The sequence below is a fragment of the Ictidomys tridecemlineatus genome, chromosome 4, assembly GCF_052094955.1.
Source record: "Ictidomys tridecemlineatus isolate mIctTri1 chromosome 4, mIctTri1.hap1, whole genome shotgun sequence".
Taxonomy (NCBI): Eukaryota; Metazoa; Chordata; class Mammalia; order Rodentia; family Sciuridae; genus Ictidomys; species Ictidomys tridecemlineatus.
The window spans coordinates 173,738,617-173,763,227 of record NC_135480.1 but is presented as its reverse complement, the minus strand read 5'-3'; the positions used below and the strand labels follow the sequence as shown (position 1 = coordinate 173,763,227).

Sequence of the window (24,611 nt, the reverse complement as noted above, 5' to 3'; positions counted from 1 at the left end):
TTGGTTTCACATCCACATTTTTACATATTGCCATACTAGTGACTGTTGTATTCTGCTATCTTTCCTATCCTCGACTATCCCCCCCTCCCCTTCCCTCCCCTCCCCTCCCATCTTCTTTCTCTACCTCATCTACTGTAATTCATTTCTCTCCCTTGTTTTTTTCCCTTTCCCCTCACTTCCTCTTATATGTAATTTTGTATAACAATGAGGGTCTCCTTCCATTTCCATGCAATATCCCTTCTCTCTCCCTTTCCCTCCCACCTCTCATCCCTATTTAATGTTAATATTTTTCTCATGCTCTTCCTCCCTGCTCTGTTTTTAGTTGCTCTCCTTATATCAAAGAAGACATTTGGCATTTGTTTTTTAGGGATTGGCTAGTTTCACTTAGCATAATCTGCTCTAATGCCATCCATTTCCCTGCAAATTCCATGATTTTGTCATTTTTTAGTGCTGCGTAATACTCCATTGTGTATAAATGCCACATTTTTTAAATCCATTCATCTATTGAAGGGCATCTGGATTGGTTCCACAGTCTAGCTATTGTGAATTGTGCTGCTATGAACATTGATGTGGCAGTATCCCTATAGTATGCTCTTTTAAGGTCTTCAGGGAATAGTCTGAGAAGGGCAATAGCTGGGTCAAATGGTGGTTCCCAGCTTTCCCAGGAATCTCCATACTGCTTTCCAAATTGGCCGCACCAATTTGCAGTCCCACCAGCAATGTACAAGTGTACCCTTTCCCCCAAATCCTCGCCAGCACTTGTTGTTTGACTTCATAATGGCTGCCAATCTTACTGGAGTGAGATGGTATCTTAGGGTGGTTTTGATTTGCATTTCTCTGACTGCTAGAGATGGTGAGCATTTTTTCATGTACTTGTTGATTGATTGTATGTCCTCCTCTGAGAAGTGTCTGTTCAGGTCCTTGGCCCATTTGTTGATTGGATTATTTGTTATCTTATTGTCTAATTTTTTTGAGTTCTTTGTATATCCTGGATTTTAGGGCTCTATCTGAAGTGTGAGGAGTAAAGATTTGTTCCCAGGATATAGGCTCCCTATTTACCTCTCTTAATGTTTCTCTTGCTGAGAAAAAACTTTTTAGTTTGAGTAAGTCCCATTTGTTGATTCTTGTTTTTAACTCTTGTGCTATGGGTGTTCTATTAAGGAATTTGGAGCCCGATCCCACAATATGTAGATCGGAGCCAACTTTTTCTTCTATCAGATGCAGAGTCTCTGATTTGATATCAAGCTCCTTGATCCATTTTGAGTTAACTTTTGTGCATGGTGAGAGAAAGGGATTCAGATTCATTTTGTTGCATATAGATTTCCAGTGTTCCCAGCACCATTTGTTGAAGATGCTATCCTTCCTCCATTGCATGCTTTTAGCTCCTTTATCGAATATAAAATAGTTGTAATTTTGTGGATTGGTTTCTGTGTCCTCTATTCTGTACCATTGGTCCACCCGCCTGTTTTGGTACCAGTACCTTGCTGTCTTTGTTACTATTGCTCTGTAGTACAGTTTGAAATCTGGTATTACTATACCTCCTGATTTACACTTCCTGCTTAGAATTGCTTTTGCTATTCTGGGTCTTTTATTTTTCCATATGAATTTCATGATTGCTTTATCTATTTCTACAAGAAATGCCGTTGGGATTTTGATTGGCATTGCATTGAACCTATAGAGAACTTTTGGTAATATCGCCATTTTGATGATGTTACTTCTGCCTATCCATGAACAGGGTATATTTTTTCATCTTCTAAGATCTTCTTCTATTTCTCTCTTTAGGGTTCTGTACTTTTCATTGTATAAATCTTTCACCTCTTTTGTTAGGTTGATTCCCGAGTATTTTATTTTTTTTGAGGATATTGTGAATGGGGTGGTTTTCCTCATTTCCATTTCAGAAGATTTGTCACTGATATACAGGAATGCCTTTGATTTATGTGTGTTGATTTTATATCCTTCCACTTTGCTGAATTCATTTATTAGCTCTAGTAGTTTCTTTGTAGAACCTTTTGTGTCTTCTAGGTATAGGATCATATCATCCGCAAATAGTGATAATTTAAGTTCTTCTTTTCCTATCTTAATGCCTTTAATTTATTTTGTCTGTCTAATTGCTCTGGCCAGTATTTCGAGAACTATATTGAATAGAAGTGGTGAGAGAGGGCATCCTTGTCTTTTTCCAGATTTTAGAGGGAATGCCTTCAGTTTTTCTCCATTTAAAATGATGCTAGCCTGAGGCTTAGCATAGATAGCTTTTACAATGTTGAGGTATATTCCTGTTATCCCTAGTTTTTCGAGAGTTTTGAACATAAACAGATGCTGTACTTTGTCGAATGCTTTTTGTGCATCTATCAAGATGATCATATGGTTCTTATCTTTAAGTCTATTGATGTGGTGAATAATGTTTATTGATTTCCGTATATTGAACCAGCCTTGCATCCCAGGGATGAATCCTACTTGATCGTGGTGCACGATCTTTTTGATATGTTTTTGTATCCAATTTGCCAGAATTTTATTGAGGATTTTTGCATCTAAATTCATTAGGGATATTGGTCTGTAGTTTTCTTTCTTTGAGGTGTCTTTATCTGGTTTGGGAATCAGGGTGATATTGGCCTCATAGAATGAATTTGGAAGTTCTCCCTCTTTTTCTATCTCCTGAAATAGATTGTAGAGTATTAGTATTAATTCTTCTTTAAAGTTCTTGTAAAACTCTGCTGTATATCCATCCAGTCCTGGGCTTTTCTTGGTTGGTAGTCTTTTAATGGCTTCTTCTATTTCCTCACTTGATATTAGTCTGTTTAGGTTGTTTATATCATCCTGACTCAATCTGGGTAGTTCATATGTCTTAAGGAATTTATCGATGCCTTCACTATCTTCTATTTAATTAGAGTATAGGGTTTCAAAATAATTTCTAATTATCTTCTGTATTTCTGAATTGTTTGTTGTGATGTTGCCTTTTTCATCCTGTAAGCTAGTAATTTGGGTTCTCTCTCTTCTTCTCTTTGTTAGCATGGCTAGTGGTCTATCAATCTTATTTGTTTTTTAAAAGAACCAACTTTAAGTTTTTGTCAATTTTTTGATTGTTTCTTTTGTTTTGATTTCATTGATTTCAGCTCTAATTTTAATTGTTTCTTGCCTTCTACTGTATTTGCTGCTGATTTGTTCTTCTTTTTCTAGGGCTTTGAGGTGTAGTGTGAGGTCATTTATTTGTTGGCTTTTCCTTCTTTTAAGGAATGAACTCCATGAAATGAATTTTCCTCTTAGTACTGCTTTTCATAGAGATTTCAATATGTTGTGTCTGAGTTTTCATTTACCTCTAAGAATTTTTTAATTTCCTCTTTGATGTCTTCTGTAACCCTTTGTTCATTCAGTAGCATATTGTTTAATCTTCATGTGATGTAGGATTTTTCCTTTCTCATTTTATTATTGATTTCCAATTTCATTCCATTATGATCAGATAAAATGCATGGTAGTATCTCTACTCCTTTGTAATTGCTAAGATTTGCCCTGTGACATAATATATGGTCTATTTTTGAGAAGGATCCATGTGCTGTTGAGAAGAAAGTGTATCCGCTTGATGTTGGGTGGTATATTCTGTATATATCAATTAAGTCTAAATTATTAATTGTATTAATGAGCTCTATGGTTTCTTTATTCAGCTTTTGTTTGGAAGATCTGTCCAGTGGTGAGAGAGGTGTGTTAAAATCTCCTATGATTATTGTGTTGTGGTCTATTTGACTCTTGAACTTGAGAAGAGTTTGTTTGATGAACGTAGCTGCACCATTGTTTGGGGCATATATATTAATGATCGTCAAGTCTTGTTGGTGTATGGTTCCCTTGAGCAGTATGTAGTGTCCTTGTTTATCCCTTCTGATTAACTTTGGCTTGAAGTCTATTTTATTTGATACAAGTATGGACACCCCTGCTTGCTTCCAGGGTCCGTATGAGTGATATGATTTTTCCCAACCTTTCACCTTCAGTCTGTGTATGTCTTTTCCTATCAGATGAGTCTCCTGTAGGCAGCATATTGTTGAATCTTTTTTTAAAATCCATTCTACTAGCCTATGTCTTTTGATTGGTGCATTTAAGCCATTAACATTTAGGGTTACTATTGAGATATGGTTTGTATTTCTAGCTATATTTGATTATGTATGTTACTTAACATGATTTATTTTTCCTCTATGATTAGTTTTTTCTTTACTGTACTACCTCCTGCTGTTGGTTTTCATTGTTCTTTAAAAATTTTTTTTTTAGTTGTAGACGGACACAATATCTTTTATTTATTTATTTATTTATTTTAATATAGTGCTGAAAATCAAACCCAGTGCCTCACACTTGGTAGCCTCTGAGCTACAGTCCATTAAGAATTAATTTAAAAGTTATATATATAATTTAAAAGTTATATAGGTTGATGGATACTGTCTCTAAATATTCAGATTTATTATGTCTGGGGTGAAGTCAGGAATCTGAATTTTCACAAGTCTCCCAGTAATTCTGACAAACACCAGGATTGAGAGCCACTGGAGCAGAAGACCTTATAAAATTCCCATGGTTGCTGAGACTGTGCGGGGCTAGGAGTATCGGGTGGGCCGCTGCTGCCCTCTAGCGACGACGCTGCACTGGTGCACAGTGTACTAACTGGCTTCTGAGCTCTGGCCTTGTTGCTGCCTGACACTGCTCTGGAGATTCCAGACAACCACCCAACCCCTGCACCCCTGATAATTTGGTTTTTGGTCATTAATAACGATAGTCAGGTATAAAAGTGGTGATGCATCTCTGTCCCCAGCACCTTAGAACACCCTAGGTATTCACTGGTAAGGCTCGTGCCTAGGAACTAGACTCATGGGTGGCATGTCTGTCAGGATTTTTCTTTCCAAGGATGTACGACCTATATAACATGTAAGAATCAGTAGCCATAAACAGTTTCCTGAAGAAATTTGATGACGATAACTGTGGCACTACAGCATTATAATGGAAGCAGGATCTGGATTAAGCAATTTTCCTAGAAACAAACGAATAAGTATCCTTCACAGCTGAGTGGCCCTCCAGAGTCCCCTGAGGCTCTTCATGTACTCACCCCCCCCCCCCCCCCCCCCCGCACCGTGGTTTGCTGTTCAAGCTGTGAGGCGGGTGGGCAGATGTGAGGATCCATACCCACATCATTAAAAATAGCAGGTCTAGCTGTGCATCATGTGAGAGTGCCCTTGTTTAGGAAGACTCTGATCCCGCCTTCTTGTCCTCATGGGCACCTCTGTCTGCCAGTAGGACAGGTACTGACAAAATCCATGCTAAAGGCTACTCTGCGAACAGTGGCTCTAATTCCTCAGCTCTGAAAGCAATGGCTAGCCTATTCCTGCTGGAGAGGAGTTTGCAACAATGAGAAACAGAACTGTTCAAATAGCCTAGAGGGCACAGAAGCTGCTAGAAGCAAGAGCTGATTGCCTGGGATTAATAAAAGTAATAGAGCAGAGCATGGTGGCACATTGCTTATTATCCCACTATTTGGGAAGTTGGGGCCAAAGGATCTCCTGGGCCCAAGAATTTGAGATCTGCGTGGGCACCATAGTGAAATCACATTTAAAAAAAAAAGTAATACACATTGATTATCCCTTATTTGAAATGCTTGAGAAGGAAAGTATTTTAGATTTTAAAAATATTTGTATATACATAATGAAGTATCCTGAGGATGGGACCCAAATCTAAACAGGAAATTTATTTATGTTTCATATACACCTTATTCATGAAGCTTAAATTTTATTTTATACAATTTTTTTAGTGTGCTTCCGTTTTGACTATGACACATTATGTGAGATCAGGTGTAGAATTTTCCATGTGTGGCATCTTGTTGGTGCTCATTTTTGTGTGTGTGTGGGGGGATTTTGGAGTTCTCTGGATTTTGGCAGGGATAGCCAACCTATAAAAGATACAAGCTGCTTTGCAGGTATGTTTACCTGCTACTGAAAAGCTGACACAAGCTGCTTTTTACTTGACTTCTGGTATCCTGTTGTTCAGTGCTCTTTGGCTGAACAAGTCTTCTCATTCTTATATTTTGAAATTTGCAAGTTCAGGAAAAATGTTGAAATGGCTCAAATTCATCTCATCTTCAGATAGGACTTTTAAAAAATCATCTTTAATGTAAAGATCTATTTTGTTTTCATGGACATAAGAGTGACAATATCTGCAATAAGCTGTGTGAAAGTTCTGATGTACCTGTCGCTCCAGGAGAAGTGGCTGGAAGGAGAGTGAGGTATTAGTAAAAAAAGAAAAAGAAAAAAAGAAAGAAAGCAAAGAAAAGGAAGCTTAGGAAAAATATTCATTCACTCATCCATTTCTTTGTCAAATCATTTTCAGAATATTTTTTCCATATAGCTAGCAAAAACCCTCTCATGCTATGACTTTTTTGGTTGTTTGGGTTTTTAAATATTTTTATTGGTGCATATTAATTATACAGAATAATGGGTTTCATTGTGGCAGACTTGTATATACATGTAACATAATTTGATCAAGTTCACCTCCAGTACTTCCCTTTGCCCACCTGTCCTCCTTTCCCCTTGTCCCCATCCTCTACCCTAATGGTCTACCTTCTATTTTCATGAGGTCCCTTTATCTCCCCCTGCTTTTTAAGTCTCTAGAAAACACATGGCACTCATCTTTCTGAGTCTGGCTTATTTCTCTTAAAACAATGCTCTCCAGTTCAATCCATTTTCCTGCAAATGGAATAATTTTATCCTTCTTTATGGTTGAATAAAAATCCATTGTGTGTATATATATATATACTACATTTTCTTTATTATCTGTTGACAGACACTTAGGCTGATTCATACCTTGGTTATTGTGAGGAGTTGATATCACTGGATCATATGGTAGTTTCATTTTAGTTTTTTAGTTTCATTTTTTTCAGTACTGGGGAATTGAACCCGGGCACACTTTACTCTCACAACATTTATTGTTATGGATGATTGCCATTCTGACTGGAGTGAGAAGGAATCTTAGTGTAGTTTTGAATTGCATTTTCCTGATGGCTAGAGATGTTGAACATTTTTTTTCATATAATTTCGTTGGTCATTTTTATTTCTTTTGAGAAGTGCCTGTTTAGTTCATTTATCCATTTATTGGTTTGTTTTTTGATCTTGAGTATTTTTGAGGTCTTTATGTATTTTAGATATTAATCCTCCATGGGAAGAGTAGCTGGCAAAGATTTTTTCCCCTTCTGTAGGCTGTCTCTTCATGCTCTTAATTATTTCCTTCATATATAGAAGCTTTTTAGTTTGATTCCATCTCATGTATTGATTCTTGGTTTTATTTCCTGAGCTATAGGAGTCCTATGAGGAAGTTGCTGCCTGCACCTCTATGGTGGAGTGTTTCCCCTGTGTTCTCTTCTGCAGTAGCAAAGTTTCTATTGTTATTCCTAAGTCTTTGATCCATTTTGGGTTGAGTTGTGCAGGATGAGAGATATGGATCTAGTTTCAATCTTTTACATCTGGAGACCCAGTTTTTCCAGCACTGTTTGTTAAAAATGCTATCCAATGTAAGTTTTATCCAATGTAAGTTTTTGGTACCTTTGTCAAAAATTGAATGACTATGACTACGTGGGGTTTGTCTTCTATTGTATTCCATTGGTTTATATGTCTATTTTTGTTTTTATTTTTTTAGTTTTAGACAGAGACAATACCATTATTTTATTTATTTATTTTTATGTGTTGCTGAGGATGGAACCCAGTATCTCACATATGCTAGGCAAGCGCTCTACAACTGAGCTACCATCCAAGCCCTTATGTGTCTATTTTTATACCAATACCAAGCTGTTTCTGTTATTATGACTCTGTAGTATAATTTGAAGTTGGATATTGTGATATCTTCATCTTTTTTTTTTTGCTGAGAATGGCTTTGATTTTCTGGGTCATTCGTTTTATGAATTTTAAGATTGTTTTTCAGTTGTTTGTTTCATAATTTGGATAATACATACTTGAACAAAATTTAGCATTTAAATCATTTTAAGTGTACGATTCAGAAGCATGAAGAGTTGTATAATCACTTCCAGAACTTACTCATCATCTCTAATAGAAACTCTGTGACCATTAAACACTAACAGTATTTTTCCCCTCCCTAGCCCCCTGTAAGATTGGCTTTTGCTTCATGTGAATTAATCTTGCCTTTCAAACTAGATTTTTAAGTTTCTTGAGGACAGGCAGGCAACATAACTTAAATGTCTTTCTACCTTTGTCTATCTCAGGGATGAGCACAAATCAAGTACTTACCATGTCTGTTTGGTGGAGGACTGGATGCTAGAGGAAGGACCAAGTGACCTTTTCAGAGATTTTGAGCCTCAGACTACCAATTTACCAAGGCAAAAACTTCTCAAGGAAATTCAGAAATCTTGAGGTGTTGGAGATATACTATCATGTTGCCAGGAGCCATAAAGTTAACATTCATATGTGAATCAGTGGATATAGGAATGGTGGGGTACTTGGATTGAATGGAAGAAATCTTTCCCATGCCTAAATTTTTATGAAAATTCAGATCTTCATAAAACACTCAGCCAAACATTCCAATGGTGGCAGATTCCACAAAGAACCACTTAATCAAAAGTCTTGCCAATAACCTATCTCTATGAATAAGCCAGATACCATAAGATCTGTAGAGGCAATTCTGGAAAATAAAGCTTTGGACAGAGCTCCCAAAATGAGCCTTATTCATGTGCCTTTGTGGAAGGTGATATTTACGATCTCTTTCGATTCACCTCATACTGGACCACCAGGCCTTGGAGGGGTCTTTAGCTCTCAGAAATATTTTGAAAGGACAGCAGGTTCATGCTTTCTTTGATAACATCTGACATGATCTTCCTGACTTTTTGTTTTTCCTATTGGAGATTGAACCCTGGGGTGCTTAACCACAGAGCAACACCCGCAGTCCTTTTTTCATTTTTGAATTTTGGGACAGGGTCTTGCTGACTTGCTTAGGGTCTCACTAAGTTTCTCAAGCTGGCTTTGAACTTGCGATCCTCCTGCCTCAGCCTCCTGAGCCACTGGGATTACTGGTATACACCACCACACTGGGCTCTGAACTTCTTGATAATTGATACCTGTTATTGCTCGTGAGGTCAAAAAATATGATTTCAAGACATAACAATTATTATGCTGGACTTATCTTGGTGTGTATTTTTTAGTTATTGTCCCAGTTACAAATAATGTAGTTCATTTCTCTGACTTAGCCACTCTTTTAAAGTATATACAGTATGCATAACGTGTTATCTGGTGAATAGTTTCCACCCTATTGTAGTAATAGAGAGCTGAGCATCAGGATACAGGGAATAGAGAGAACTAGAAGAGTGTATGCTGCTATCGAACTTGGTATCTTTTATCCCAGGCTCTGCAGCCTATATAGATAACTAGACATCCTCATTTGAACAATGAATCACCAATGAGTTTCTGTAAGATGAAAGTCTGTGATGCTGTACCTGCTTTGTGAAACAGGCGGGCTTTGTGATGTAGTATGTTGGTCTTGATCCATCTGTGAGGCAGAGGTGACAATGCCTAGAATCTGGAGGCATTAGGTTCCAAGACCCTGGAAGCCTAGGAAGAGGGATGGCTAGTGAGGTTTAGGTCATGTTGATTCCTGCCTTTGTTGTATGGGATGCGGGATATCCCTTCTATACCTATGGATCCATCTTCATTATTGCATTAATTATTTGGCAAGTGAAAAAGAGGCGCCAAAAATTAAAGTCGGAACCTAATGAGACCTGTTGCCAGGTAGGGAAATACTGTGATCATAAACGAATGGATAAGCCTCCATTAAGAAGATTTTATCCCCTCATTTTCTCTTATATCCTTACCCCTTGATTTTTTTAATGGGGGTTTTCTCATTGGATCCCAGAACAGCTCCCAATTTGGGTCATTATCCTGGTTGGGGGCCATTTAGGACCTTCACCACCATCCTTTAATCTCTTCACTTTTCCTTCTATCTCATCCTGAACTCCCCACAAAATTTGTCCATGAAATAGGAGTGGAAGGTATGGAGTTTGGAAGAGCTTCAAAGTGAGTCAGAAATAAGCATAGAAGGGAAAAGTTTGGGTAAAAAAGATAGTATATGTAAAAGAATGACAGAAGAGTATTAAATGGAATACAGAAAAATATTGAGAAATGCTAATGGGTTTTGTATCATTTTAGACATGAAAAAGGAAATGGTGACCCAACTTCACATTCTAATGTTTTTGTCTTTAAGCATCACGGAGCAGTCAAACAAAAGTCTAAAGATAGAACATCAAAAGGTAAAGCCCCTTCCACTCCACTGTGACTGAGGTCCCCATAGAGCCTTTGTGATCCCTGGTGCCAGAAGCCATGTGTTCTAACCACTGCAGCCTTTAATACCTCCAGTGGCAACTGCTAACAAAAGACCTGCATGGGTGGGAAATCAGAGCGTAGGAACCTTCCAAAATTCTATTTTACCTTCCTAAGAATGAAAATGTAGGACAGATGTCATTAACCGTGTCATTTACTAGTTTTATAACCCTGTGGAAATAATTTCATCTCTTAGTCTTGTTCTCCATAAAGTGGGTGTAGCACCAGTGATCTTGTCCACTCAATGTGGTTGTAAAGATCAGACAAGATTAGGGAGAGCATGTTGTTATAGATGGTTAAGCTGCACACAGATTTGACTTAGAGCATTGAATGATGTGGTTTTCAGTCTCCTCTCATTCAAAAGCCTTTAGCTTCCTTATAGGATGTCCCTGAATTCTCTGCTGTTCTACCTAACACTGTGTCTTGGTTCCTCAGCTAAGAAAACTTCCCAGGAAGAAGCCGAGAAGCTGAGGAAGTTGCTCTCTGTCATGAAAAGGTGATCTCTTGCTCTTTGCAGTCTCCAAATTCCCAGCCTGGACTGTAATGTTCTCTTGGCCTTTGTTGGAGCTGGAATGAGGAGAGGAATAATGGTTGAGAAGAGACATACATGGTAGAGGCTGGTTTAATTATTTAGAGTTGTCAGGGCCAACAGGGTTTCAGACATTTCAGAAAGGAAGGGAACAGAGTCGTCCAATTCTACTCTTTGCTAGGATCACTGTAGTTTGCAATTCAGGATTTGATCAGTGTATAAGTCATAAAAGGCACTACATGGGGTTGCATTCAGCCATAAGACAAATTATCCCATTAGGAGAATGGGTTTTGAAAGACAGCATCATTGTTATATTCTCTTAGAGCTACACATTTTCTAGGAAAGATTCCCTAGGTCTTCCTGGACCCTGCTGACATTACATCCTCTGGTCTGTCTTCAGGGAGGAGAGTTCCTGGGACCACTCAAACAGGAATATATCATCTTATCCTATCAAGATTTCTAGAAAATGGGACTGATACCTAACAAATGCTGGGTATGGACACAGGGGTATCCCATATTCCTCTAAGTGAGGACCTCATTTTCTACAGTTTGGATGTAATGAGTCCTGGACTTCAGGTTTTGTTTTGTTTTTACCACAAATGAAACTAATATTGGTCCTACCTAATGATGTTTCTGATGATGTCCCATCAACTAACTACTCAGCTACTCCATCTGTCTGATTCAATTCAGTTTCTCACTGAGGTCAGCAGAGAACTGATCCCAGCTTCCCATCTTCTCTGAGAGTTATGCCCTTCCATAGGTTGTCTGAGAGCTTGCTCCGAACCTTAGCCCAGTTCATCATCCCTTGCCAAATGGCATTTCCTAGGAATAAGAGCAGAGGGGTAGACACCCAGAGAGTATAGGACTTGTAGGACTGGGAGTGGATGCAGCAATCCCCAGCCCATTCTTGCAAAGAGGCAGATGTCACCATCCTTAACAGTTGCCATGTTTCCCTTCCCAGCCACGGCTGGCTTCCCCAGGTGGAAAGTATACGGCGGCTCCTGTGTGCAGATCCTGGCTGCCAAATCTGCAATTCTCTAGCTCTGGACATTCAGCAATTGCTGGAGTGTGACAACAACCAGATCTCCCCTTCTTTATTGGGGTCTCTGCAGAGCTCTGCTTGCCTAGACACATTGTCCACATCAGGTGTGTCTTATGAGCAGGATTCCCGGGACTCCAGACAGTTTTCACAGGCATCTGGCCCCAGTCTGTCACAATTGGGTCAGAAACCTTTAATTCATTCAGCTATTCAGTCAACTGATACAGCCAGTGTCCACAATGTCTGCCCTGATCACCTCCAGCAAAAGCAGAAATCTCAAGGGCCAAAAAAGCCTCAGGATGCAGGGGCTCTGTCTTCTTCAAGCCTTGAGGAGCCTAGGATTCCTGTGAACCAGAAGGAGAGAAGGAAGCACAACTCTGCACTTGTCCCCAAGAACAAAGGTTAGCAGACCTTGAATACTATATTCCCTTTCTTTCCCTTCACCAGGAGCTCCTGAATATAAGACAATACCCCGCAACCTTGCATTCCCTTCACATGCTGTTCCTATGTTCAAAAGGCCCTTAGGTACCTCTTTAATAAGGATATAAATGCATGTATTTCCACATTGAGGGCCCCATGACCTGTGGGGGAGTTCCTGTACTTCTCCCAGCTTATACTTCTCCCAATGTTTTCAAGGCCTGGAAAACAAACAAGTAACTTTTTTTTTTTTTCCTTTCATTCTGAATACTACCTCTAAGGTGTCTGTTGAAAAGATAGGCTTTCATCCCCTCGACTCTGGACTCATGGGAGGCTAGCCAGTCCACCACAGAGCAGAAATGTCACCTGAGCAAATCTCAAACCCCCTCCCCTCGCTCTGGCCCTACCCTCTCCCACCTTTCAGCTTTTAAGTGGCCTCTCTCCATTACCTGGGGGATGCACAATGAGTTCCTCGTCTCTAGAGATCTCTCCACAACAGGGGAGCCCTAGACCTTTTCTAGTCAATAATTTCTCTTTTGTTTCTGTGCTGCCTAAAATTTTTTCCACTTTAATTAGTCCCAGCTTCTTCCCCACATACCCAAATTTGGCTTTTTCCACTTGATTATTAAAAAGCCCAGTTTTTGTTTAGCACCTGCTATAGAGTCAGCTCCAGGACCATTGAAGACTTACCATCTGTTGTCCAGAGCTCTCTGTAGATGCAGAGAACCACACAATATAATCCCTGAGATATGTTGCAGCCTGTCCCACCAGACCTAGGACCCTCCCGTTTTAGTCCTCCAGAGGGTGGCAGCATTGTCCTGGAACATCCCCACAGGCTGCTGAAATTCCATTTTCAGAAGCAGTTAAAATAGTTGATTTGGTTAAGTGGTTAAAATGATTGGTTTACCACGCTGGAGCCTTCTTCCAAAGATTTATCAATCTATCCAGTTTCTCCTTTCCCCTGATGACTAGCAGCCCCTGCCCTGGAGCAGCACAGCCATGCCCTCAGCCTGCAGCCACCTGTAGTCATCCATTGTGGCAGCAGTGCCAGCCCACAGTTGCTTGCTTAGGCTAAAAAATGTTGCACATAGATTACGAATGTGGAAAGATATGCTTGGTCTAGTGATCCTTGCTCAAATCACTGGATCTTCAACATTCTAGGGGATCTGGCAGCAAGTTGGTTCCCCATCCTCTGGAAAATAAGTCCCTAGAACTTGGAAGCAGCTGTCGGCCCCTACACAGGTCAGGAAGTGACTCCCTGAATATTGATAGACCTTGGCCAGTTCTCATCAGATACTGATGACCTTGAGCTGCCTGGGCGCTGTCTCAGGGAGCCACTGAGAATCTAACTGGAAACAAGTTTGTCTTCCTGCCAGGGCTGCTTGCTCTCTATTTTGCTGCTTTCTCCAGAGCTATGGCCCCAGCAATCAGTAGTTAATCTACAATCGCAGAGTTGGTGCTTGAGCCCATTAGAATCTCTGACTCAACCTCGTTTGAACAGCAACATATGAAGTCTTGGGCCACACTTTCGAGGTACCAATAAGACTTGTACAGGTACTCCAGGCCAAAGTACAAGTGAATAGAGGTGGTGGCTTTATAATGTCAGATGGATCCCTGACAGTCCCCAATTACTCAAGGCACCCATCATGCCACACACACAAAAAAATTTAATTTCAGAAATTCTTAGGGATACATGTGGGGAAGTCCCATAAAACAAAGGAGTGCAAGGAACAATTTTTGGTCATTTCAAAGAATATTTACACATAGACCTTGAAGGAGTCTAAACAACCAAACAAAAACATTTCTCTAGGAATTCCCTACCTTACCAGACATCTCACATGCCCCAGATCCAAAATGTGTCTGCTTAAAAGAAGAACTTGCAATTGCGCTTGAAATACAGTGCAGCAGAGCCAAATGCAACCTAATCCCAGATCAGGTTCAGCCATGGTTCATCCCCAGGGTTCAGCCCACTGTGCCTCTGAGATCTTACAGCCCTGTGTGGACATGACAGAAGCCCAGGTGTTTTGTGCATAGCTGGAGAACCTCTGGAGTCCTTAGCCGAGGCCTTTGCGAGTGTCCTACCTCAGCAGAGAAAACAAGTCCCTACCTCAGCAGAGAAAACAGAGGACCCAGTGAAATTCAAAGCAACTGAGAATCAGAGAGAGGGAGGTGTGGTATTTGGGCTTTCTCCAATCAGAGCAAGCATCCATTCTGCTGAGGTTCAAGGGCCAGTAGGGAGCTTCTAAGAAGAACCCCGGGGTCCCTAACTTCTCAAATGTATCTCCAGGATTGTTTTCAGATAGAATTAAACTTTAGCCAAGATGGTTGCCTTGAGTAGGGATTGGCAAGGATTTATCTGGATCTCTAGAATCACCAGCTCCACCCTCAGCTGTTCCACCAGCATCTCTCTCACCTTGAGTTCCCAGAGCACTCTCAGAGATTCCTTGGAAACAAAAAGACCAGATAAAAATGTTCTGCATGGCTATTAGACTAAGCTGAATGATCTCATCCAAATGAGGATTCCTGAGAATGCCTGGCCTTAAAGGGTCAGAACTTATAGTGTGCCAACTTATTGGGCCATAATTTGCTAGGCTAAATTTTGCAAGTCCAATATTTTAATGGACCATATTTTTCAAATCCAAACTTTGCGGGGACAAATGTTTCATGTCTTATAGGATGAACCTGGGCAGGGCCAGAGTTTTCAGGGCACACATTCCTGGGCGAAGAGTTGGAGGGTTGGGTAGGGGCAACCCATATTCACAAGAGCTCTGCCTTTCCAGGAGCTCCAGAAATTGACTTGGGAAATACGATGAAGCTCTATTCGCACTGGATTAACCCTGAAGTGAAAGCTCACAGGCACGAGGAACCCATTTCCCCATCTAAGGCTGAGAAAGTGACCAGATACAGGACAAAAGAGGTTAAGAAGGGTCCAACCCACACCAAAGACCACGTGGGAGGAGCTAGGTTGGAGAAGAAAACAGAGAACCCCATGGCCCTGCCTCCCCCTACTGAGAAGGAGCGCTTGTCTTTCCTTGATGTCCTCAGTGCCTTCACCAACAGTTCCAGCAAAATGCCCTTCAGTCCAGCCAACCCTAAGGACTGTGCCACTCATAAAACTGCTCCAAATTCTGGTGTCAACTGACTTGGGTCACCCAACCAGGAAATCTATCCCAAGTTGCAACTCTCAACTCAGCAGAAGGCACCAGTTTACCCAGGAAAATAACCATTCCAACAAAAAGGAGGTTTTTTTTTTCTACATCCCCCTGAAGAAGATTGTCAATCATCCTTTATATTAACATGCAGGTGAGGCATAGCATTCTCCAAATATACTCTATACCTGTAAGCAAAGAGCCACTTGTTTGTGTCTCTTTATTTTCAATGTGGTATGTGTTGGAGAGAGTAGAGGAAATAAAAATACTCCCCATGTGGTACAGGAGCTTAAATCCATTTCAGATGGGTCAGCATTTCATGTGATTCCTTTCAACCCCTGGACTATGGATAAAGGTACTTAAGCAAGCTTAAGATACATTTAAGTCATGGATTCCATGGTGTCCTTGAGAAGGTGCTTTTGTGTTTATCAAAAGCACACAACTAACATGACAAATGTTAAGACCAAATGACAGAATCTCCTCTATCTTTTCCCTGTTTTTATTGAGATCTTTAAGGGTAATTATCTGGGAGGCTGAGTAGCCCTGTTGCCAGTTCCAACCCTTTGCTTCCAGCTCCTTGGAATGAAGGCCTTGCACAATACAGAGTACAGGATGAGGAGGTACCCAAAAGAACCATAAGAAACTGTCATTGAACTGAGTCATGGATTCGACAATTCACATATTCAAATATTTACTATGTTCCAGGCACTATGCCAGACACTGGGGAGACAACTGTGAACAATACACAGGCCTTCCTCTCATGAAGCTCATAAACTCTGGGGAAGTCATATAAGTCATTAGAAGCAGTATGACAAGAGCTGGTTAGAGGAAATTGGTAAAAGTATTTGAGAGGGCACTTAGACTAGGTTTTTGGGGTATATGTGTGTGAAGGTTGTTTGTGGAATGTTTTCTGAAGTGATATGTAGGCAGAGTTTTAAAGGATGAGCAGAAGGTGGGAGTAGGCTGAGCAAAGGTGTGGTGTTTAATAAGTGGCATGCTGTGTCAGAAAATGGTGACACAATGAGAAGTCTTTATGTAATTTAAAAAAAGGACATTAAAATGTTCGAGGGATCAGAATGAGCTTGCCAAGGTGAATGCCATTCATTCACTTCATTCTTTCATTCTTTTAACAAGTATTGAGAACCTACATTTACCAGACACTTGGAATAGAGCAGTGAGTGAAAGAGGGAAAAACAAATCTGCTCCCAAGGTGCTTATACTGGGAGTAAGCTAGGAAGGGAGAAAAAAGAGGCATAGTTTAAATACATAGTAGTAGAAGGTGACTAGATATATGTAAAGAACCAGGGTAAGAGGTGTAGGGAAGACTGGAGTGGGGTACAGTTTTAAATAGATTTACTGATAGATTAGATGTGGATAGTTAGTGGAAAAAATAGTCAACGATGGCACAAGTGCTTTTGGCCTGAATGACTAGCGTTGCAATTAACTGACGTGGGAAATGCATCAAAGTGTTTCAGTATGCTATTGAGTGGGGGTGGAGACAGGGAATCAGGAGTTCACTTTTATACACTTTGAAATGAATACTGGGTATCTAAGTGTATATGTTGATTAGAAAATTTGGACATATGAGCCTGGAGTTCAGGAAAAGGTCCAGGCTACAGGAAACAGACAGCTATAGGTACATAGAAACAGACAGATACATATAAAACCATAAGGCTGGATGTGACCACCAAGGAAATGAGTATAAATGAAGGTGACATCTAAGGGCTGGGTCCCTGGTATTCTACATTGTTAAGAGAAATGATAAGGAAAGGAGGAACCAGTAAGCAGAGGGCACTGAGAAGTAGTAGCCAGTGAGGTAAGAGGAAAACCAGAACAGTGTGGTGGCAGGAAGTCAAGAGAGATAAATATTTCAAGAAGAAAATGAAGCTAGGTGCAGTGGCACACACCTATAACCCAGTGACTTGAGAGGCCAAGCCAGGAAATCACGTGTTTGAGGCCAACCTGAGCCACACAGAAGAGACCTTGTCTGAAAATAAAAACAAAAATGAATGGGAGTGAAGCTCAGTGGTAAAATGTTCCCAGGATCAACCCCCAATACTAGAAAAAAGAAAGAGGAAGGAAAGGAAAAGAAAATTATCAATGGAACTAAAAGTTCCAGTCAGTCAAGTAAGATGAGAACTTAGAGCTGACTATTAGTTTTGGCAATATAGAGATCATTCAGGATCTTGAGAAGAATAGCTTCAGGTAGGAAGAGACATGACTTGCTTGAATTTAATATAGAATGAAAGGAGAGCAATTGGTGATAGTAAGTGTAATCAACTTTCACAGTCTCTTGTTTCGTGGAAGAACAGGGAAAGGAGGCAATAGCTGGAGGGGGAGTGGGATCCAGAAAGATAAGTTTTTAAACATGGGAGAGGTAGCCTACAGGATGTTGAGCTTAGAGGGATAAAATAATGATGTGAAAAAGCAAGGGGAGACGCTTCTGGAACAATGTTGTTTTTCATAAGTGAAGGAGTAAAAGCAAGCACCCCAGTGGAGGAGCTTGACTTGGCTAAAAGCACAGATATTTTTCTGATGGGATTATGGCAGCATTGCTGAGGGAGGAGTTTGTGGTAGAAGGGTTTCTCCCAAGATGAGTGAGTGTGGGAAAAGACCCAGAGGGATGAGTGAGGAACTGAGAAGGAGCCATGGCTGCAGGGTTGAGGGTGCCTAGAGAGGCAAAGCTATAAAGCTGAAGGTAGAGAGCCAGGAAGATCACAAGTTTGAGGCCAACCTGGGCCACATAGAAGAGACCCTGACTGAAAATAAAAACAAAAATGACTGGGGATGTAGTTCTAGAATTTACTGAGAAGTTTCTGTTAGGGCCTAAGGAGCTAGCAGTGTAGAAGCCCACGTAGACAATTAAAGGTAGTTGAAGTTGCAGATTGTGTGTGTGAAGCAGTGCTCTTGGAACACTGGAGCAGCAAGAGAGACCCCAGAGAAAACATGTGGAGCCTGAATGAAAGCGTGGTGTGGAGACAAACAGGGCAGTGTGGTGCCCTAGTGTTCAGTGAGGGACGGGGGCAGGGGGGTGGTGTGGGGAAGGAAGCTGGGAAGTAGGAAGATAATAAGGCTGCCCTGAGTAGATGGGATGGACCTGTGTTAGCCACCTAACACCCCTCAGAAGGTGGCACCTCTGATTTTCCTTCCAACTTACCATAAAGGAGCCAAGAATTTGAGAAAGGGCAGGAAGTACTGGCTTTCCTTATGATGTGGTTCGAAGGACAGGGGATGCCCCTGATGATGTGGTTTGAAGGAAATCTAGGATCACTCAGCACCCCATCAAACCAGGAGGAAGTGGTGGCAGGTCTTGCTTCCTCTGATAGAGCCCCACTGTTTAGCACAATTGTCCCCTGTGGCGGGATGCAGAAAACCCAGATGGGAAAAGCATGGATGTGCCTCCCTCCCTGCCCCCTAAACAGCAATTCTGTGCCCAAAGGATGGAGGCACAGCCCCTAGTTGACTGCCAGGGAGGGAGGCACAAGGCCCAGGCCTGCTGAGCCAACATTCTCAGGTGTTTTCCTGAAGCATCCCCAGAGATCAAAGGAGGTCTTGGAACAGGCACATCCTCTCTGGTTGGTGGGAGTTGCGCATACAGACACAGAGCTGGGACAGTAGAGAGAGGCCCAGAAGGAAGGGAATTCACTCAGAAGGGTCACGGTGGTATCAGGGAGGTGGGAAGCCAGGTTAGTGTGCACACATCCTGGCTTAGGGTGGAGTAGGTCCTTCCCAGGGCTCCCGCCCCACAAACTTATCTGCCCCAGCAGATTTCTATCATGGTAATTTCAGGTAGCTGACCTCCATAATTGCTCAACTTTTGCACCTGTTTACCGCACCCTAGCAGGGAGGTCATGGGATGTGCTGAGCACAAGAGTAAATGAGATTTAATCATGCTTTGTTTGGTCCTGTCCTACCAGCCTCTTGCCAGCAGGGGACTGGAACTCCCTGAACAGGAGCAGAAACTCCCGCCCTGTTTCCGAATCTCAGGCTCTTGGAGATCCTCAGATTCATGGGGTTCACTTATTTTTATCATTCACTCAAATTCTATTCCCCCTCCTCTGTGGACTTGGCATAAAACATCCCCTACCACAACTTCCTATCTCCTCTGAATCTCTCAACAGCTGCATTTAATCCTTTAGCTAACCTTTCCAATGCCACTCTATACTTAACTTTTTGCCCTTGACTGTCCAGGCTGAATTCTTCTCCTTATTTTAGTTGCAGATGGACACCATACCTTTATTAATTTTTATGTGGTGTTGAGGATCGAACCCAGTGCCTCATATGTACAAGGCAAGCGCTCTACCACCTAGCTATAGCCCCAGCCTAGGCTGAATTCTTGGAAAGATTTTAATAACAAGCAAGTTACAAACATATTCATATGATGGTCTTTTAAAATTTATTTTTTAGATCAACTTAAGGTTCACAGAAAACTGAGTAGAAAGCTCAGAGTTCCCCAAAACCTCTTCCTGCCCCAGGCAAACATAGTTTCCCTTTATTAATATCTTACATTAGTGTGGTTTATTTATTACAATTGAACCCATAATATTACATTATTATTTACTAAGTCCATCATGTAAATAAGATTCACTTTCCCTTTTAAGGCCACTACCTGTATTGATCTAAAAAACTTTACAAGGACAGTGACTGTTCTGCCAAAACAGGAGCCAAAGGATCATATAGACCAGAGGTGAACTGGGGTGAGAGAAGGAACCAGGAATCCACTCAGGAAAGTTGGTAACTGTTGCCATGGAACTGGTAAAGGAATAAGGAAGGGAGATGCATGCAAGAGTGAGAGATCCAAAAAGGTAGAAATGATGAGGGGAGAGAACTCCTAAAAGACCCTGGAGTTAGTCGGAGGCAAGTGTGACAACAGCAACCTTTTCCTTTGTAGAGGACAGAGAGGAAGCCCCCACTTGGCTGCAAACTCTGGAGACTCTGGACACTCGGCGCTGGGCTTGGGGCCAAGGGCTCCCCACAGAGCATCACAAGAAGGCATCACAGCAATTTCGAAGGCACCCAAAGCAGTACCCAGACTTCCTGGCAGTGGTGCCACATGCATCCTTCAGTCATTCCCAGGAGAGGTCTTCATCATTCTTTAGTGGCCAGGGGCCACTTTGCCCTGGTCAAATTCCCTTTCCTCTAGCTTCTGGCCCAGGATTCACAAATGTCAGGCAGGCTCTCCACTGGACTCTGCTGTGAAGTTTTGGTGCTTTGAGGAGACTGTCATCTTGATTAGGCTTAACTGGCAGCTCTGGCTCCTTCAACAGCTTCTGCCACTCAGTTGCTTCAGCCAATCAGGGTTTTACATGCCATGGGTTTTGACCAAGGTATGATAACATGTATCCACCATTACAGTACCATGCAGCATAATTTCACTGTCCTAAAAGCCTGCTGTGTTCCACCAATTCATTTTTCTATCCCTACAAGTCCCTGGCAATCAATCTTTGATATGTTTTCTCAAGTTGTGGGAAAAGTGTATATATAACATGAAGTGTACCACTTTAGTCATTTTTAAGTGTAGAATTCAGTGGCATTAAGTATATTTACAATGTTGTGACCATCACCGTTATTTCCAGAACTTCTTCATCATTCTCCCCCTCCCCAGCCCCAGACCATGGGTAACCCTTTATTCTACTTTCTGCCTCTGTGAATTTGCTTACTCTTTATTCTACTTTCTGCCTCTGTGTATTTGCTTATTCTAAGTACCATATATAAGTGAAATCAAACAATATTTGTCCATTTGTCTCTGGCTTATTTTGCTTAGCATGTTTTCATCCTTCTTGTAGCATACATCAGAATTTCATTCTTTTATAGCTAAATAATATTTAATTATATGATACTATTCTTTGTTTATCCATTCCTCTGTTGATGGGCACTTGGGTTTCTACCTTTTGAATATGTTGGTACTAAGAATAATGTTGTGCAAGTGTTCCTTCTCTTTCTTTCTTTCCTCCCCCCCCCCCCGCCGTCGTTCTTCTTTTCTCCTCCCCACCCCCGCCACTCTCACATCTCTTTCTTTCTTGGGGGGGGCATGTAATATGCCTAAGAGTGAAATTGCTGGATCATTATGGAAATTCTATCTTTAACTTTTAGAGGAATTGCCAAACTGTTTTCCACAGCAGCTGTGTTAACTTCACATTTCCACTGGGATTCCAATTTGTCCTCATCCTCATTAATACTTTATGTTGTTTAATATATTAGCCATTCTGATGAGTATGAAGTGGCATCTTATTGTAAGTTTGATTTGTATTTTTCTAATGATTAATGATTTTGTGCATTTTTCCATGTGCCTACTTATTGGCCACTAAAATATTTTCTTTGGAAAAACACCTATGCAGGTCTATTGCCATTTTTTAATTGGGATTTTGGTTTTTGTTGACTACTGAAATTTTTAAGGTCTCCATAGTTTTTTATAACCTTTCTGGAATCTTTCTGAAATGTCTGAAATATGTTGAATCATACCCTTTTCAGAATGGCTCTTTCATTTACTAATATGTATTTAATATTCCTCCATGTCTTTTCACTCTTTTCACATATGCCTTTTCATAGCTTGATATCCACACACCCCCACCCCCTCTTTTTTTTTTTTTTTTTTTACGTGCTAGAGGTCAAACTCAGGGAAACACTCTACCATTAAGCTGCCCAAACCCCTCCTTTCTTTTTAATGCTGGGTACTATTTTACTGTATGACTACACTGGTTTGTTTATCCAGTTGCCCACTGAAGGACATTTATTTCTAAGTTTTGGCAATCATGAATAAAGCTGGCATAAACGTGTGTACATGTTTTTGTGTGAATATAAGTTTTCAGTTCATTTGGGTAAATACCAAGACATGCAAGGGTCATATGCTGAGTATGTTAAGTTTGGTAAAACACTGTGAAACTTCCAAAGTGGTTGTACCATTTTGCCTTCCTACCTGCAATGAAAGAGAGTTCCTGTTGCTTGCTTCCTCATCCTTGTCAGTACTTGGTATTATTAGTGTTTTGGATTTTGACCATTCTAATAACTATGTGAAAGTATTTTGTTGTTTTAATTTGCCATTCCCCAGTAATATTGAGCATTTTTTTTCATATGCTTATTTGCCATTGGTATCTTCTTTCATGATATGTCCAGATCTCTTGCTCATTTTGAAATTAAGTTATAAGAGTTTTTTGCCTATAGAAAGTCACTTCATATTGGTTAAGGGAATCATCCAACAACAAGACATAATTAATTATTGTACATATTTATGCCTCAAACAATGCTGCATCTACATACATAACAAACCCTTCTCAATATTAAGAATCAAATAGATTGCAATACAATAACACTGGGTGATTTAAACACACGTATCTACCAGTAGATAGATCATCCACAAATACATGAAAAAATGTTCAACGTGTCTAGCAATCAGGAAAACACAAAGCAAAACTACATTGAGATTTCCTCTCACTTCAGTCAGAATGCCAATTATCAAAAATACAAATAACAGGTATTGGTAAGGATGTGGGGAGGACTGAAAATTTGTGCAACCACTCTGGAAAGCAGTATGGAGATTCCTCAAAAAACTAGTAATGGAACCACCATATGACCCAGAAATTTCACTCCTTGGTATGTATCCAAAAGATGTAAATCAGCATACTATAGAAATGTAGCTACATCAATGTTCATAGTAGCACAATTCACAAGTTTGAAGCTATGAAACCAACCTAGGTGCCCTTTGACAAATGAATGGATAAATAAAATGTGGTACACACACACACACACACACACACACACACAATGGAGTATTAGTCATAAAGAATGAAATTATGGTATTTTCCAGTAAGTGGGATAGAAATGGAGACTATCATCATACTAAGTGAAATAAGAAAAGTCTAGAAAGTAAAAAGTCACATGTTTTCTCTGGTATATGGAAGCTAGTTCAAAATAAGGAAAGAAAGAAAAGAAAAACAAGGTGGATTCCATCAAAATAGAAGATCAGTGAAGAAAGGTTATTGAGGGGGTGGAGGGAGGGACAGGATAAGGGAAGAACAGTGGAATCAATCTGGTCTAATCTTTCTATGTACATATACGAATATACCACAGTGAATCCCATCATTATGTATATCCATAAGACACTAATTGGGGGCGAGGAGTACTGGGGGATTGCACCCAGGGGCATTTGGCCACTGACACACATCCCTAGCCCTAATTTTTAGTTTTTATTTTGAAACAGGGTCTCACTAAGTTGCTTAGGGCCCCAATACATTGCTGAGACTGACCTCAAACTTTTAATCCTCCTGCCTCAGCTTCCAGAGTTGCTGAGATTACAAGACACTAATAAATAAATAAATAAATAAAATAGAAAAATCAGTAGAGTAGAGAGAAGGAACAGGGGAAGGAGGTTGGGAGGGAAAAGGGAAGTACTAGGGACTGGATTAGAGCAAATTATATTCGTGCTTTTATAATTATGTCAAAATGAATCCTAATATTATGTATAACTTAGAAGAACCAATAAAAAGAAGTTATTTATCTATTTTGTATACCAGACTTTCATTAGATATGTGTTTTTCAAAGATTTTTCTCTAAGTATGCTATGTCTTTTCATTATTTTAAACAGTACCTCTAGAAGAGCAGGATTTTTTTATTTTAATGGTAAATTTATCAAAATTTCCCCATGGATTAAGATTTTGGTGATGCATCTAAAGAGTCATCTCAAATCTCAAAGTCACTTAGACTTTTATGTAATCTCATTCTTGAAGAAAAGAATATATGTATGTTCACATTTATTTATTCTTTCAATATTTCAATTTTTCATGGTACTAGGGATCAAACTCAGGACCTTGCACCTGTTAGGCAAGTGCTCTGAGCTTCTTCACTGTCCCTAATTTGTGCTAATTTTTCTACATTGCAAATTTATACTTTATTCTGTAATTTTTTTAAAATTTGGGGGTTGATTTTTTTAATTTTACACCTAATGCTCTGTGACTCAGAAGGCATAGCTTTATCACTCTGGATTTCAATTTCATTGTCTAATAATGTTAGATTAGACAGTCATAGAGAGCCTTTTCTGTCATAAACATCTGGAATGGTCTTATTTTCTTTCAAATTCTTCTAAAAGTCCATAATTAGAGTGTCCAGCTGGGAACAGGGAAGGAGTATGTGTATGTGTGTGTGTGTGT

At 40.3% G+C, this 24,611-nt stretch overlaps 1 protein-coding gene across 4 annotated transcripts in view; it reads left to right on the top strand.

Moving 5' to 3' along the window:
- The window catches only part of Spata31f3 (SPATA31 subfamily F member 3), an 84,102-nt gene extending 60,137 nt beyond the window's left edge, over positions 1-23,965 (top strand). Inside the window, exons 1-6 of one of the 4 annotated variants that reach the window (XM_078047774.1) lie at positions 9,299-9,746; positions 10,219-10,264; positions 10,770-10,830; positions 11,825-12,303; positions 15,100-15,622; positions 20,360-23,965. In XM_078047774.1, the coding sequence (XP_077903900.1) occupies positions 9,603-9,746; positions 10,219-10,264; positions 10,770-10,830; positions 11,825-12,303; positions 15,100-15,461 (1,092 nt within the window). In that variant the 5' untranslated portion in view covers positions 9,299-9,602 and the 3' untranslated portion in view covers positions 15,462-15,622; positions 20,360-23,965. The other 3 variants (XR_013438166.1, XR_013438165.1, XR_013438167.1) reach the window with 3 other exon arrangements.
- The last annotated feature ends 646 nt before the right edge of the window (positions 23,966-24,611 follow it).